We start from the raw sequence: 16,469 nt of genomic DNA, 5'->3' as shown, positions 1-16,469 counted from the left end.
CAACGATTAGAATGTTCACTATTTAGGATATATAAACCATACTGGGGAAAATTATTCTCTGTAGTTATACAGACTTCTGCATAACAACATAAATGCTAAGGGATGGGAAGGCTAGTTCAACATTTCCAGTAGAGACTAGCTAAATCATCCTCAGAAGATTGTAAGAATGGATGGATAATAATTAACTAGGTAGAATACTACACTAACAAAAAGAGTTTTTATTATTATTAAGGATCTAACAATTAGGAGCAGCAATCTTTTTTTTTTTTTTTTTTTTTTTGCTCTTGCAGTCTGCAAATCTGCTTTAGATAAAGGACTTATTTGTGAATGTTTTGCTCTTTTCTGTCTGGATGCAAAGAATTTAAAAAAATATATAAAGCAAATTGTTAGGATCACTTCAGGTTATCCCAATTCAGTAGGACCACACTGTTTTGGAAAAAACAGAACATGCATACAATCAAATGTTGAAGAAATCCCCCATGGAAATCCCCCAGTAGAGTTATAATCAGCTTTATGCTCTGCTACCTTAAGCTCATCACTAAGCTATATTGCCTGAAAGTCAGGAAAGAAGCTGGTTCGTAAGCAAATGCTTGCAAATGAGTCTGAGACTCATAAAATACCATGTCTGCCATGTGTTCTCTACAGTGAAGATCTGAACATCGGCTTTGCTCCAGAGCCCCTCCCTGAGCAGAGAAGGATGAGCTCTATGATCCTGCTGTGCCTTTCATTGGCCCTCTTCATCCAGAGTGAGTATATGTGTCAGCTAAAGGGGACCAAGTACTTGCAGTGGGAAAGGAGAAATTTAGGACTTGTGCTAGGACAGAGAGTAAGCATGGTGAGCTAGCAAAATTTAGACATCTCTAGTCTTTCATGGGAACACAATTAACGAACGCAGCAGAGATATGAAGACATATAAATGGTGATGCACATCTGGGAAACTGAATGGTAAAATAAATATGTTTTGCTATTTATGGATAGATATTTATGGATAGATATTTCCATTTTTTTCATAAGCGTGGAATAAGCAGGAGTCTCAGTAACAAGTAGCAACAGCACTTAGACTTAAATATCGCTTCACAGTGCTTTACAGCCCTCTCTAGGCAGTTTACAGAGTCAGCCTATTGACTCCAACAATCTGCGTCCTCATTTAGATAGAAACAATTATTGTCATATTGGTACCATAAGCAAATAATGCTCAAAGTGCCATCTGATGGTCTGTGGGATAACACCTGAAGAGCCATAGAATATGTCACCTTCTCTTCTCGTCTTCAAACTGAAGAGAAGGAGAATTAAGACTGGATTCCTTCTTTCTCCTTTCTGATACTTCTGAGATACTATGGTTCTTTCTAAGATCTAAGATCAAGATATCTCCACTTTGAAACATCTGCAAAGTTGGTGCAGAGGGCACATTGGAGATAAGGCTAAGGAGCCCATGCTCTCTCCCTTTGTTACATAGCCAGGTGCCAGTTTTGAGATGTACTGTAAATTGTTTTTCTTCTCACTGTGATTTTTTTAAAAAGATAAACTAAACTAGAATAGAAAACGCTATACTACCCTGCTTCCATCTTTCCAATCATTAAAACCTCTGACAAGTTGCGATTGACTTCTTGGAGTCTAACTTACAGCTCTGACTTTTCCCCTTGTCTCTCATCTAACTGCTAATTAATTCCTATAGTTACAGAGTATTTTTGTTCAACCAAGATTGGCTAGATTTTTGCCACTAAGCAAGGATCTGACCATTTTCTTTAACAAATACTGAACTAGCGACATAGAAAGTTTCCTAGCAGGTATATTTTTAGTTCTGTTATCAGACAATACGTTGAATACATAACTGAAGTGGGACTGTGGTGTATTGGAGTTATGATATGTTTAAATGTATTAATGCGATTGGATAAAAGCTGACAAATATATGACGTTACCTATTTATGATACACTCACAGAATGACTGTTTTATTATCCTGGTTCTCAAAAGGTTGGGGACCACTGCTTTACAGCACTCTCTAAGCAGTTTACAGAGTCAGCATATTGCCCTCAATAATCTGGGTCCTCATTTTACCTACTTCGGAAGGATGAAAGGCTGAGTCAACCTTGAGTCCTGTCGGGATTGAACTCCCGGCAATAGGCAGAGTTAGCCTGAAATACTTCTTTCTAACCACTGCACCACCATGGCTCAATATGGCTATGAATTCCCTGTTTTGGGGGGGAGGAGAGGGTGTCAGTGATGTTGCAGAGTATATTGCATCCCGAGCTAACCCAATAGTCAAGATTTGGAATATTCTGCAAATTAGAGCTGCTCTGTCTTGAACGAATTTGATTAAGTGTGTTGTGAAACCAAATAAAAATGCTTTGCTTAATGGGCACAACCAATCCTCCTTCTCTGGAAAGGGAAGTCCTCCATACAGGTTTCAGCACGCAGGGCTGAGCAGATTCTTTCAAAAGAAGGACGAATGAATGTATTTCCAACCTTCTGCTTCAGTAGCAGGATAAATCTCTGCTACTCTTCTTCCTTCTTCAGGTGGAGCCTTGCAACCTGTGCCTGTCCAGCCACCTCAGGTCTTACATGCCGAGGGCTCCACTGCTGTCCTGCAGTGCCCTCTGCAAAGTGGCAAGATCCAGAACTACCATGTCTTCTGGTTCCAGCAAAAGCCAAGCAAAAGCCCGGCCTTCATCCTGAAGCATAGCAACAATGGGCAGATAGAACGATCCTCTTCGTTTGATGCACGTTTTGTGCCCATCCGGGATGCCGTCACCAATGCCTACATCTTGCAGATCCAGAAGGTGAAAACAGATGAAAGCGCCACCTACTTCTGTTTAGCAGAGGGAAATTATTTCCAGATAGCGGTCTCAGGGAGTGGAACACGGCTCATCATCACAGGAGGTGAGCAGGAATATTGCATAACAGGTGGAAGTAAAGCAAAGGCATTTTCTTTCTCTTGCTCTTTACAAGGGAGGGAGGGAATAAACACTGCTAGAATGTTTTAAATGCTATTAAAACCTGGGCTGCAGTGAGGCTTTAGTGAATAGCAATGGGGTTTGGTCTTATTTTGAGGGCAACAACCATTGGTTAAGCCTCCTAAGAACCCTGCATGCAATTAAACCAAACAAGGCTGGCAGGTTATGGAAAACTCTATTTCCACTAGAGCTTTACACTAGGGGCCACCAGATGGCAGCAAAGTTAATTTTGATGTTGCTTGTTATCACTTAATGGAGAATGGGCTAGGTAGAATTGGATTAGACCAGGGGTGTCAAACTGCCAGCCTGCAGGCCGGATGCGTCATGGTGAAACCGCGCCCACCCCATTGCCAGCAATGGAAAAAAAAGTCGTGATATGTCACGACACATCACATGACATTGCGAGTTTGACACTCCTGGATTAGACCAGAGGTGGGGAACTATGACGCCTTTATGACTTGTGGACTTCAACTGGCTCAGGAATTCTGGGAATTGAAGCCCACAGGTCTTAAAAGGACCCCCTGGATTAAACTATATTTGCACAATGGTTCTGTTCCAACAACATATATATCCCAGTCAGCTATTAACCTAGTCAAATCTCCTTACCACTGATTCTGACAGTACTCAATCCCATCCTATTAATTGAATGGGGGGAAATGGAGGACAGAGTAGAGTAATTAGACTTGAATGGCAAAAATCTTTACTACCATCTACTGTAATAGTCATGTGGATTTTTGCAGCTAGATCTGGTAGAATTAGAACAGAATGCCATACAAATTCTACGGGAACTGATATCCCACAAGCCTTTGCACCAAAAGGATACTGGCAAGATAACATGATGTCACTAGTCTGGTTCCAATTAACCAGGAACACAGCAATAAGCATAGCTTGTTCATGGCAGCTGTCTTGTGTCTGAAATGCATATTCCGGGTCACTAAAGCTTTAGCAGTGAGTTCCGTAATAGAAAGGCTTAGAGTACTTTTTTAGACTTTCTTTTTAATGGAGGACCAGGAAAGCAAAGAAGTCAATTGATACGTTTTGATGTTCCCACCATACAACTGACTGAATCTGTTTGGAGTTAAATATCCTTTTTTGCATTCTCACCACACATTAACCTCTCCTTGATTCAGAAACAAGTTGTGACTAATAAATAGCAAAAATCATCTATAAAAGAAATAAAAAGGCCCAGCATCTAAAAATCCATTGCTATCTCTAAATGCCAGTGTTCACATTGCACAAGTCATACCGTTGCAGATCTCAGTGTTGAGTGAGTGCTGTGGCAGCTAATCAGCCAATCCAGCAGGCTTTTAGACCAAACCTCCAAAAGCAAGTGTTGACACTAAATTGTGGGAATATGGTTCTGAATCAACAATATTATGGCGGTTTGGGAGAATGGTAAGACTCAATTATTCTTGTTTTCCACAGGACAATCAGCAAAAGTGCCATCATCGGTCATCATATTGTCTGATGTTTCCCAGAAACCAGAATCTCCTGATGTCCATGCCTTATGCATAGTTGAGGACTTCTACCCAGGCTTATTAGAGATCAAGTGGAGTGCAGCTGGGAAGGATATAACTGAGGGAGTGACCTCTGGACAAGTGACCTTGAATGAGGATGGCACCTACACCACCTCCAGCATCCTTAATGTATCACGCAATTTCTTTAACTCTGCCACCCCTTTTCAGTGCTCTGTGAGTCATGAATCTTCTGGGGCCAAGATTGAACGGCACCTGGAATGGTGCATGAAGAAGTAAATGGTTTCACCTCAATGCCTTCCTTTTATTTCCCCTCAAGGTTCTCTGCAGAATATGTCCTGCTCCATGCTTTGGCTTCACCCTCAGTAAAACTATATTCATGCCTTATTGCTGTCTGATTGTTTGTTTGTTTGTTTAGGATGATCATGGAAGGAAGTTGGGCAGTTTCTTGTGATCTGAATGAGGCATGGTCAGTAGCTGCTTCCTCTCAAGCAGTGCTGCCTTGAGTTTATGGAGCTTACATGTTGAAAAACCGATCTCTGAGGAAACTATTGTGCTAAAACATTTTATGAGTTGGCACAACCCATTTGACCATAAACTAATCTGGTGAAGTGAACTTGCACTACGGTACTTGCTAAACTCTATCCCCATTAGCTAAGGTTCCTACTAACTAAGCATCCCAACTTAGAAGTTGTCTATTTCCATTGTTAGGTTGAATACAAGTCATTAGGTCTCATGATTTGAGTAACAACATCAAAATGCCCATTTTTTCATTGTCCTCTCCTCTCCCTGCTTATGGAAATGAAGGGATTTGATTTTAATAACTTGATCAAGCCTGTTGCACAAAGACTTCCATATTGTGTTCTCTGTATATTCAGCAGCATTGCCTCTTATTTTAAGTTTTTCAGTTTGATGACAGCAGGAGGCTTTATCATTTCCTTAACTTTTTTGCCTATCTATGTTTCCCCCTTGTCACCCCCTTTCCAAATGTTGCTCTCAACCCACTCACAATGACCTTTATTTTTATTTTTTTTGCCTGCCATGTTGCTCTACCTTATGAGTAATATTTTTTGGCATCTGACAACACATTATTGGCCCTGGCCTTGTATATGTTAATGTCAAAACACTGGAACAGCAAATTGCGCTAAAACAAACCAACATGGCAACAACTGTGACCTCCAATTATAGTGCCATGGGTAACTCAAACTGTGGCTTTCTTCTGCCTCCAACATCTCTTTCAGTTACAAGGTCTGAACTTCATCCTTACATCCTAAATGCCAATGATGTTGCACAGAGCTCTTTGCTAGACACCTTTCCACCACAGTGTGTCCCACACAAGAGGAGCTTTATTGTAGAATCTGCTGCTCCAGAGTTTGGTGCAGTTAGCAAGAAGACAAAGCAAAGGAATGTTATTATGAACATTTTCTGTCAGTAAGTGGAAACTGAATGAACCAATGAAAGAACAAAGAAGGTGAGGGGTTTTGTTTTGTTTTGTTTTTTTAAATGTTTTTTGATACATGAGAGATGAAATAGACTGCAACCAGCTCCCTTTTCAAACCCTACACCCCTGTACCCACTTCCTCATATCTTGGTTTTCACAGTGCTTTTTCCACTGGTGCCTGCATTAAGAGAAAATGAATCAGAATGAACTGCATATGTACGTGTACTATTTTGGTACAAAGCACAGTATCAGTAACAAATGCCAATGCTTTTCTCCCAGTGGTAGGTTCATTTCCCCCCCCCCTTTTACTACTAGTGTTCTACAGGTGGTTGTTGTTGTTGATGATGATGATGATGACGACAACAACAACAACAACAATAATAATAATTCTATCCATTTCATTCCCTGGACATTTATTCTGATTGCTACAAAGCCTCTGTGCCAACCATTCACTTCTCTATGCTTTCATGCAGGCTGCTCTTCTGTTAGCAGAATGCTGATTCCCTCTTAAACTATTGATCAGTCACATTGATTCTGCCATTACACTCCAGTCTCAGGCCAGGAGTGAATATCATTAAAGAAAAATGCATCACTAATTTGCTGGGCCTGCCAATCATCTCCTTACAAAGATGGTTGAGGACAGGGTGTTCTTTTTTCACTGTATGGTATTTTACTAGGCTTTGGAAATTTAAATTTGTACATAAAGATAATCTTTATTTGGTTGATAAATATTTATTCATATTCTCTACTTCACAGAAATAAATAAATCATGTTTCTAAAAACCATCATTCAAGAGCCATATTACATTCTAACATAAAGACTAACCAAGATTATGTCACCCAAAAATACCAGAATGCTGCAACCAGACCAAGTTGTTGCAACTTGCCAATACTTAATTTGCAAACAGTGGCATGTTTGGGCCACATGTAGAAAACCTTAGGAATTCAGGTAAAAATATAATCTGTAAAGTGATCTAAATACAAAAGGTAGCTATGAAATAACTAAAAAGAGATGACCAGTTTGGGTAACAGTCAAGACAGACAAATTCAGAACAAAACAGGGAACAGGGGAGCAGATATAGATCAATATTAAGTTTGCAATTCTGTTCACATTTATTCAGAGGCTCTGATGATGATTTATGAAATGTCTAATTTTATGCTGAACACCTATTATGTTGCAAAGATTGTCAACAAGTTTCATACACCCTCTAATTTATATACACAATTTGTGCGTTATAGCTGCAATCGTTGTACCAAGTCCATGTGAACTTCGGCTATATATCAGTCTCCAGGCAAGCCTTCCCAAACCAAGATACAAAACCATATTATATATCCTGTCAATTTATTGCCATGCCACTTTTTAATCTATGTAAAAAAAAAGTCAATTTAAGATGTTTCAGTTTTTCAGGACTATTATGTGACTTAGATTTCAAGTTGGTTTCCTACTCCCGGATTGCCATTCTCTTGAAGCTGGCATAAACATCAGTAAGTACACCAGCTGTGGGGCTTGTTTAAAAAAAAACCCACCTTGATTTACTGATGTTTTATTAACTTCTTTTGTTAACTTTGTTAATAAATTTAGAATGTCTTAACAGAGTGGAAAATTTTCTTATATTTAATAAGTTTATTATATCAGCCGCATTCTATTTTATAAGCAACAGTCAGTAAAACAATAGTTAATTAAGCACAAAAGCTTTAGATCCTCAAGCACACATGGGAAGCTTACCAAAACGCAAGAAGCAAATGCTCAGCCACTGTCTCTGAAGAAAAGCAAGGCTGGGCTGAACAGCATCACCCCACTGCCTGCTGTTTCGTAATGGTTCTCTGATTATTTTGTTTAAAGTACTTATAAGACAGCTTCAGTTCATCCTGCAGCCCAAAAGGTCTACCAGACAATGGCTCTCTTATGTTACCTAGCCACCTCTCTGTTGATAAAAAGCCTTCTGCATTGGTGATTTCTTGTTGGGTTGATAACTAAAGGAATTTAAATTCCCAGACTAGAGACCATCCTGGCTCAGACATCAAGCATCCCACTAGCCATGGTTGAAAATGACCAGAAGGAGCCTCAGAGAACTTGGGTTTCCCTCAGTAGCCCCCTCCCTCTTACAAGGACCATTTTATGCAAAAGATGAACAGAGGCTGAAATGAAGCATGCTAGCCACAATTAACATTAGCCATAGCTTGCTAAATAAGCAGTAGTTTAAAAACTGGGAGTCTTTGCTTCTGAACTTCCTGGTGACAATCATACTGGTGACAGAAAATGAAGGGCAGCTCTGAAACCCAACGCAAGTCAAGACTCGGTTGTTCTTGTGGCAAATTCCTTAGCGAATCAAGGCTAAATTGCCTTCCTTTCTGGTCTCTTGAAAAGGCTCCTCAGTTACAGACTGGAGCCCTTGAAAGAAAAGCTACATCCATTCTGAAATGCTCTTTTTACAAATAATTTAATAATTTTCAAGGAACTGCCAAGCTTTTCAGTCTCCTTAAAAGCCGCTAACTGAAACACATTCTCATGTCAGCATTCTTTGAGCCAGATCCTAGCTAGTTAAGTCCAGGAGCTTGTGTAGAACCAAAACCAGATCAAGCTTTATTGGTTTTTCTAGATATGATGTGCCAAGGAAGAAACTTGGTTTCTTGTTATCAAGTAAGTTAAAAATGGCAGACCAAGAACAATTGGGTTTACAATGCCAGCTTTTAAAAAGCACTCCAGATAAAGAAAGACCCCCATTTTAGATGAAATTGTTAAGTGATTTCTGGCTTATTTATCCACTTCAGATGGTAGGAAGAAACTATGAACAGAGTGCAAGTGCTGGGACACAGTACACAAAGCCCAAATGCTCAGAATCCTATCTCATGCTGTTCCATGCGAATAGGTTCAGCATGATTGACTCCATGGCTACAGCATCTAGACAACCTTGGCTAAACTTGGAAAATGCTAAGCCAAGCAAAAACCTAATTATTGCTTAAATGGAGGGCACCAGGTCACATCCAGACTATAGGCTAGACTGGCAAATTTGAAAAAAAACATCCTGCAAGCAATGCAAATGGTTTCATATTGCTACCCCTAAAATTTCATGTGATGATGATGATGATGGCGATGATGATGGCGATGATGATGGAAGGGACCTTAGAGGTCATGTAGTCCAAATCCCTGCTCAGGCAGGAAACCCTATACATTTCAGACAAATGGCTATCCAGTCTCTTCTTAAAAACTTCCAGTGTTGGAACATTCACTGCTTTTGGAGGCAGATTGTTCCATTGATTAATTGTTCTAACTGCCAGGAAATTTCTCCTTAGTTCTAGGTTGCTTCTCTCTTTGGTTAGTTTCCATCTGTTGCTTCTTGTCCTGCCTTCAGGAACTTTGGAGAATAGCTTGATGCCCTCTTCTTTGAGATATTGAGATATTGGAACATTACTATTATGTCACCTTCTCTTCATTAAACTAGACATTCCCAATTCCAGCAACCGTTCCTTATATGTTTTAGCCTCCAGTCCCCTAATCAGCTTTGTTGCTCTTCTCTGCACTCTTTCTAGAGTCTCAACATCTTTTTACATTGTGGTGACCAAAACTGGATGCAGTATTCCAAGTGTGGCCTTACCAAGGCATTAACATGATCTTGATTCTATCCTTCTGTTAATGCAGCCTAGCACTGTGTTGGCGTTTTTGGCAGCTGTAGCACACTGGTGGCTCATATTTAAGTGATTGCCCACTAGGACTCCAAGATCCCTCTCACAGTTACTACTACTACCTATACTATACCTGTGCATTTGGTTTTTCTTGCCTAAATGTAGAACCTTACTTTTTTCACCATTGAATTTCATTTTGTTAGATAGCGCCCAATGTTCAAGTCTGTCAAGATCCTTTTGTATCTTAAGCCTGTATTCTGGAGTGTTGGTTATTCCTGCCAGTTTGATGTCATCTGCAAATTTGATGAGCTCCCCATCTATCCCCTCATTCAAATCGTTGAAGATGTTGAAGAGCACTGGGCCTAGAACAGAATCCTGGAGCATCCCACTACACATTTCCCTCCATGTAGATGAGTTCCATTGAGGACCACACGCTGATTATGGAAATATGGTACTTAATTTTACATATAATAACGGCGGCAAGAATAGCATATGCACAGTGCTGGAAAAATGAGAATATACCATCAGAGGAAGAAGTAATAAGAAAAATCCTGGACTGTGCTGAGATGGACAAATTAACAAAAGAGATAAAAGAAAAGGAAGACACAGAGTATTATATAATATGGAACAAGTTGTAGGTCTGGTTGGAGACTAGAAATAATAGAGGAGAATAAATATGGAAAGGTCAAAAGTGAAAATATGTATATAATAATGTATAATAATAATAATAATATGAATTATTCTTAGTAAGAAGTAGAACATGAAGGAAGAAAAATGTAAATAAGAAATAACGGGGCTATAAGGACAAATATTCTAAAGAAGAATAAGGGGAAAATGTAAATAATAGATTACCATTACGCAATTGCTGTAAAAAAAAGGAGGAGTATATATTGTGTGTGTATGTGTGTTATGTTTTGCTTTGTTTTGTTTTGTCTTGTTGGTTAAAAATAATAAATAAATAAATAAAAAAGATGAAGATGTTGAAGAGCACTGGGCCTAGAACAGAATCCTGGAGCATCCCACTACACACTTCCCTCCATGTAGATGAGTTCCATTGAGGACCACACGCTGAGTACGGCCGGTCAGCCAGCTACGAATCCATCTGGTGGTGATGCTGTCTAACCCACATTTTTCTATCTTATCAAGTAGTAGATTGTGATCTACTTTATCAAATGCTTTACTGAAGTCCAAGTAAATTATATCCACAGCATTCTTCTGGCCCCCTAATTTTGTCACCTGGTCAAAGAATGCAATAAGATTTGTCTGGCGTGATCTGTTTTTGACAAATCCATGTTGGCTTTTGGTAATGACTTTGTTTGCCTCTAGGTGTTCACTGATTTGTTTGATTATTTTTTCCAGAATCTTTCCAAGTATTGAGATCAGGCTGATAGGACTGTAGTTTCCTGGATCCATTTTTTCCCCTTTTTTGAAGATGGGAACTACATCAGCTCTTTTCCAGTCCTCTGGTAGTTCCCCAGCGCTCCAGAATCTTTGAAAGATATAGTTCAGTGGTTCTGAGATCACATCTGCCAGTTCCTTCAGAACCTTGGGGTGTAATCCATCTGGTCCTGGTGATTTGAACTCGTCTAGGATGGACAGGTGCTCTCTTACCATTTTCTTGCCTATCTTAACTTGTGTTTCTAATCTGTTTTTTATGGTACTGTTTTTGATAGGTTGGACTGTTTTTTCCCTTTGTGTAAAGACAGATGCAGGTTTTCTCCCTGTTGCTTGTCACCTTCTTGCCACTTTCTCCCATTAATGGACCAATCATTGATAATGAAAGCAATTTTATTAGATGGGCTTTTGAATCCTGTTAGTGACTCATTGATGGGCTGAGTTTTAAAATATTTAATTTAATTTTATTCTGATAGGTTTCTGCATCCTTATTTCATTTCTCTGAAAGTATTGCACATCACTTAATCATGCATATGGATATGTTTCATAAATTTGGCCATAGGCATGACCAGGATAGTGGATAGTAGAACATATTTGTGCACATTCTAATTTTTCAGTGAAGGTCTCTAAAGGATCAGATCTTTAAAATAAAACAATCACAATTCAATTACTAGAGTCTATAGGATTAAGTGTTTGTAGCTTTGAAATTTGCTGATTGGTTTCACAGAATTCTACAGAGTAAACTAAAATGGTGTTGCTGTTGTGGTTCAGCATATTACAGTGATCTATCACAGTTTTAGTGAGTTGTGTAAACTAGGCTTTAAGTCATAAAGTATGGAGATTTATGTGTAGATGGACATAGCAAGCTATTTGGTCATTATAACTGAACTGTTTTCTTAACTTTTTTCCCCTTCTTATTTAGGCTTCTGTATCTCTATCAGCCTGAATATAACTGCATCTCCCAGTAATTTAAAACTGGGGTTTTCTTTTAGCTATTTTGCTGTGAAAGACACATAAAATAGCATTAGGAACTCTAATATTTCTTTCTTTAGAATCCCTCTGAAGTAGATGCCACACACAGGCCCAGATGTGGGAAATCGGCTATTCTTTTTGTTGAACATCCAGATAAATTACAAAATTACTTAACACTAAAATATAAATTATTTGAAAACGTGAAGAAACAGGCATAAAAGAGGCAGGATTTCTAACATCTTTAGTATAAATAGCCTTCATTTTTCTCATTCTGTTGGTTGCAGCTTCGCATATCAGCAATGAGAAAATAGAGATAAAATTTTGCAATCCATAGCAAAGAGTTTCACATATTTATAGTTTGGATCATATGGTTCTCTTTAAAGAGGACTTTGGAGTGAGGGGTTTTAATGTATGAATATGAAAACTTGCAAAGATGCATTTGCATATGCATAAAGTACATTTTTTCAAGGTTTTCTTATCCAAAATTCTCTTATCTGCAATTGTTAGGATTAGGGCTGAGATTAAAAACACACACAAATCACAAAGTTCACCTGTATTTCAGAAAAAGGGATAATGAAGCTCAAGTTATTTAAAAGAGTTGGGAGAGGGAATAGTGTTAGACAATCTGTACCTGCAGACTTTTCCTTCTTTTAAAATAACTCGTAATGAACATGCACTCCTGGTCTCTCTGTCATATTTCTCTGTTATATAGGTGTCTTTTGTCATTTTAGTAACAACAGCTTCAGATTACAAAATGCAAGTGAAAAAAAAGTTACAGTGGTACCTTGGTACTCATCGTTAATTGGTTCTGGGAGGCATGGTAAGTACCAAAAACAATGAATATCAAACAATTTTTTCCCCGTAAGGAATCATGTAGTGAGCCACAAGGCAGCCAACGCCAACAGGTTCTAGCTTGTGCATTGAGTACCAAACAAACAATGAGCACCAGGACAAAATTTGCACATCAAAATGCATTGAGTACCAAATTTGATGAATTTCGAAGCAGCTGAGTACTCAGATACCACTGTATCTGCTTAATATCAGCCGTAAAGGCACAAGAAAAAGACGGGCAGAGAAATGGCAATTCTACATGAAAACACAATTCCAAAGGACACACATTGGCCTAAATCACATGTAGATAATGAGGTTCTTTAGTATTTGGGATACAACCCCCAACCTTAAACAAAGCTTATTAGAACAGAATCCCATCTATGGAACCCAGTTTTAAAAAAAACAACCTTGATCTAAAGCATTCAGGCAGCAGCAGATTGTGAGCTATTGTCCCAGTCTACAAAATCATAGAGAGGGGACTACTTATCATTAGACAGAGGCAGCCATTTGTTCTCCTACCAGGCAGCCATGCCAGCGGAGCCTTTCACAATCTTTTTGGCACAGGTGATGTCATCTTCAAGATCAGGATTCAGCAAATCTTGAGAGAGAGAGAGAGAGAGGTGGGGAGAGAGGGGGAGAGAGAAACACAAGCAACAAAGAAAGATGTTAGAAAGGTGTGAACAAAGGCAGCAGACTTTCCTTAATAATCCAAAGCTGGAAGAAACTCTTTGAGGCAAAGAAAATACTACAGTACTTATTTATTCCAGGAGTTTAAAAATGCTGACTCCATGTAGACTTCTGGTGGGTTTATAAAAAAGTCTAGCTCTAGTCAAGCTTCATTTACACCATAAAAAAGCTCAACGCTCCTTCAGTGTACGCTTCTCAAGAGCATTATATATGAAAGGCTTGGCAAAATCATTCTCTCTTCGCTGCCTTCCCAAAGTCTATTAGGGAGGTCATCCTCCAGATCTCCAGAGGAAAATGATTCTATAGGAGTAGAGTGAAGAGCGACAAGTATTTTTTCCTGCCTCCCCCTTCCCAAAATCTCACACAGGAGGACCATCAACAACTCAGTTCACCATCAGTTCAGACATATACCAGATTCTCTCCACCCCACACAAGTTGCCAGCACCAGGGCTTGAATAACGTGATCTGGCAGAGATATGAACCTAGCAGCAACCCCAGTGGAGATCTTTCCCTGTGTTTTTTCTAAATGTGCTTCTGAGGGTGATGACCCTGAGAGGAGAGCCTCTCCTAAAGCTTTGAATGCCCAAGAGTTTCAAATAATCCAGTCTTATACAAGACTCTACAAATCATCATCAGCAGTCTGAATTTTTTCTAAAATGAGATTGATTGTCAATGCGGCTTCGGGATAAGGAATAATGAAAGGATTTCTTTTGAGGCCCTGTGTTCTGGTTTGGTAGGCTGAATTAGATAGATGGGTGCATGTCAAGATTGCAATATGCCTCTCAGTCTTTTTGCCAGAACCACAAGATAGGCAGCAAATAAATTTGATAAATAAATAAACAAACAAACAAATATCTAGTAGACATCTAGAACTTTGTACCTCAGATTGGTAGCCCAACAGCTGGCTTACCAGTTGGAATTGCCTTATCACTGATGACCAATAACTGTTTTTGCCAGCAGATGAACTAAAAGACTAATATTAAAAAATGAATTCCTTATACTCCTTGAGATTCTCAAACTTATGAGAGCTAGAAAACGCCCCTCCCCATTTGAAGAGGAAACCTTCTATTGAAATGAAACAAACTTCTATGAGATATAATTGTAAGGTCCAACTAAACAGCACTAAACTGCTTCCTCTTAGTTCCCAAATTTATGCTTTTCTCCATAAGTACAAGCCTATGTTTATCTATCTATCTGCACATGTTTCTACAATTCCTGAGCACGTCAGTGAAACTGGAAATATTCAGTTCAGGTCTTCATGCCCACAGAGGCAATCCATACATGCCTAGACCATTATGCAGTAAAGTTGAGCTATAGAATTTCAGAGGTCAGACTGTCTCGGTAAGTGATCCCCCAAATGAAAAGGGCATATAATTCTCCCTATTTAGAAAGCCAGTGCACTAGTACTAAGCAGGACTTCCAAGCCTAACTACTTTTGCAGCATCAAAGCTGGGCTGTTTAAACCCAGCCAAGACATTTTAACAATTTTATATACTATGTTAAAGGAATGTTTGTTTTAAATGGGGAGAATTTGCCTTGACATTAGAGGCCCCAGTTAGTCAACCCAATTACTCTGAGTCTGTAACTCATTTTGCACAGGGCAAAGAAGGAACCAAGAGACTATTTATGGTTATCTTTCCTAAACACATACAGCAACATCTCTGAAGTGTTTCGTATGCCTGACAACGCTACTGAATACAAACCAGGTGAAGGCCCACTGAGAGAGTTCCCATAGTCCCTTCCCATTAAACATGGTAGAATGGGCCGAAGGGAGTGATGATCTAAAAAAAAAAAAAAAAACCCAGAGAGACTTTTTCTCCATTAAATATTTGACCGCTCTCCAGAACTGCAATTTGAATAGCCAGCCGGTGGCAATGTTTCAATATGTCTTGAGTGGTATAATTGTTTTGATGGGAGAGTGGGGGAAATAAGAGAAATTACCATTACATATGGTAATGTACAGAAACGTTAAGAAAAGCAAGCAAACAATAGTTTGCCCGCTTGTTATATTAATGTACCGTAAAAAAAAAAAAGATTTATCATGATCCCCTCTTGGGGAAGGGAGGATGCAAGCAACCAAACTTGGTAGGATTCTTTTTGCCAAGGGTACAGATCTCCTTACTGAATCTAAATCTAAATCTAAACTTCCATTTTGCACAGGCTCATTATCATTGGCTCTAATGATTTTTAACATTACAATATATAAAACAAACTCACCTGAGCAAGCTACGTCACAAATGGCCTTTGATAAGGCACTGTTTTCCTTACACCACAAACCACTGTTGATATGGAAGATGCCGTAGTCTTTGCTGCCACCTTTGTGCCGATCAATGGCCTTGGTGTCAAAACCAGTTTCGTAAAATGCCATGCACATCCCTGCAAAGGAGAGAAAGAAGTTCCTCAGGAGTTCATTTCACAGCCTTCCACTCATTCTGACTTTCTCAATATTCCAAAATGCGACCAAGAGGCAAGATCCAGCCTAGAGGCCTAGATATGAAACATATGTCTGGTGAGTTTACATTAACCGACAAAGAATTATAGGGAGACTAGTCTCTTTTTAATTCTTTGTCGGTAAATTTAAATTTAACACACAAATCGACCTGTGAACACTTCTGCGTTGGGGCTGAAAGGTGAACGCTCTGTCTCATATTTGGGTAGACCAGGTTATATGCCTGGAGAGTATTCAACTATTCCCATTCCAATATTCTACTCTGACTTCTATGTCTTGTGGTCCTCTATACATGTGGGACTTCAGTCTCCATTATCCCTAGCTTACATGGCCATGCCAAGATGCCCTTGTGGAAAAAGCTTTTAAGAAAATTCTCCTTTCAACGTTCACTCTAAATTTGTTTTTAATCTTCCCGTTAGACATTATGAGACGAGCAGCTCTTCCCTTCTTTGAAAGACTATATGTGCATGTGCAGGTGTGTGATGGTACAAAAAAAAAAGACCAGAGAGGAGTAATATCAAAGGGTTATGTGGAAAGTAACAGACTCTCCATGAACAGCTAATTGGAACTTGTCTCTTGCTAATAATGTATGGAAATGGCAAAACATGCATCAAACTGGTGATGGAGAAAAGCATTTTTGGAGT

General features: G+C 39.1%; 2 protein-coding genes across 2 annotated transcripts in view; one reads left to right on the top strand and one right to left on the bottom strand.

The window, feature by feature from the left end:
* Positions 1-16,469, bottom strand: part of LOC120306662 — a 59,969-nt gene that overhangs the window by 21,452 nt on the left and 22,048 nt on the right. Inside the window, exons 8-9 of the mRNA XM_039340277.1 lie at positions 15,594-15,752; positions 13,209-13,287 (exon numbers count right to left, since the gene is read on the bottom strand). Coding sequence (XP_039196211.1) covers positions 13,209-13,287; positions 15,594-15,752 — 238 coding nt within the window. The remainder of the gene's footprint in view (positions 1-13,208; positions 13,288-15,593; positions 15,753-16,469) is intronic.
* Positions 591-4,814, top strand: LOC120306642 (immunoglobulin lambda-1 light chain-like). Its single transcript, XM_039340247.1, has 3 exons — positions 591-746; positions 2,516-2,878; positions 4,378-4,814. Exons 1-3 carry the CDS (start codon positions 698-700, stop codon positions 4,704-4,706), a joined length of 741 nt encoding a protein of 246 aa, XP_039196181.1. The 5' UTR covers positions 591-697; the 3' UTR covers positions 4,707-4,814.

Source organism: Crotalus tigris, unplaced genomic scaffold, assembly GCF_016545835.1.
Source record: "Crotalus tigris isolate CLP2741 ecotype Arizona unplaced genomic scaffold, ASM1654583v1 scf7180000017742.2353718, whole genome shotgun sequence".
NCBI lineage: Eukaryota > Metazoa > Chordata > Lepidosauria > Squamata > Viperidae > Crotalus > Crotalus tigris.
The sequence above is the reverse complement of the archived record's forward strand: the minus strand, read 5'-3'. Positions and strand labels throughout refer to the sequence as shown.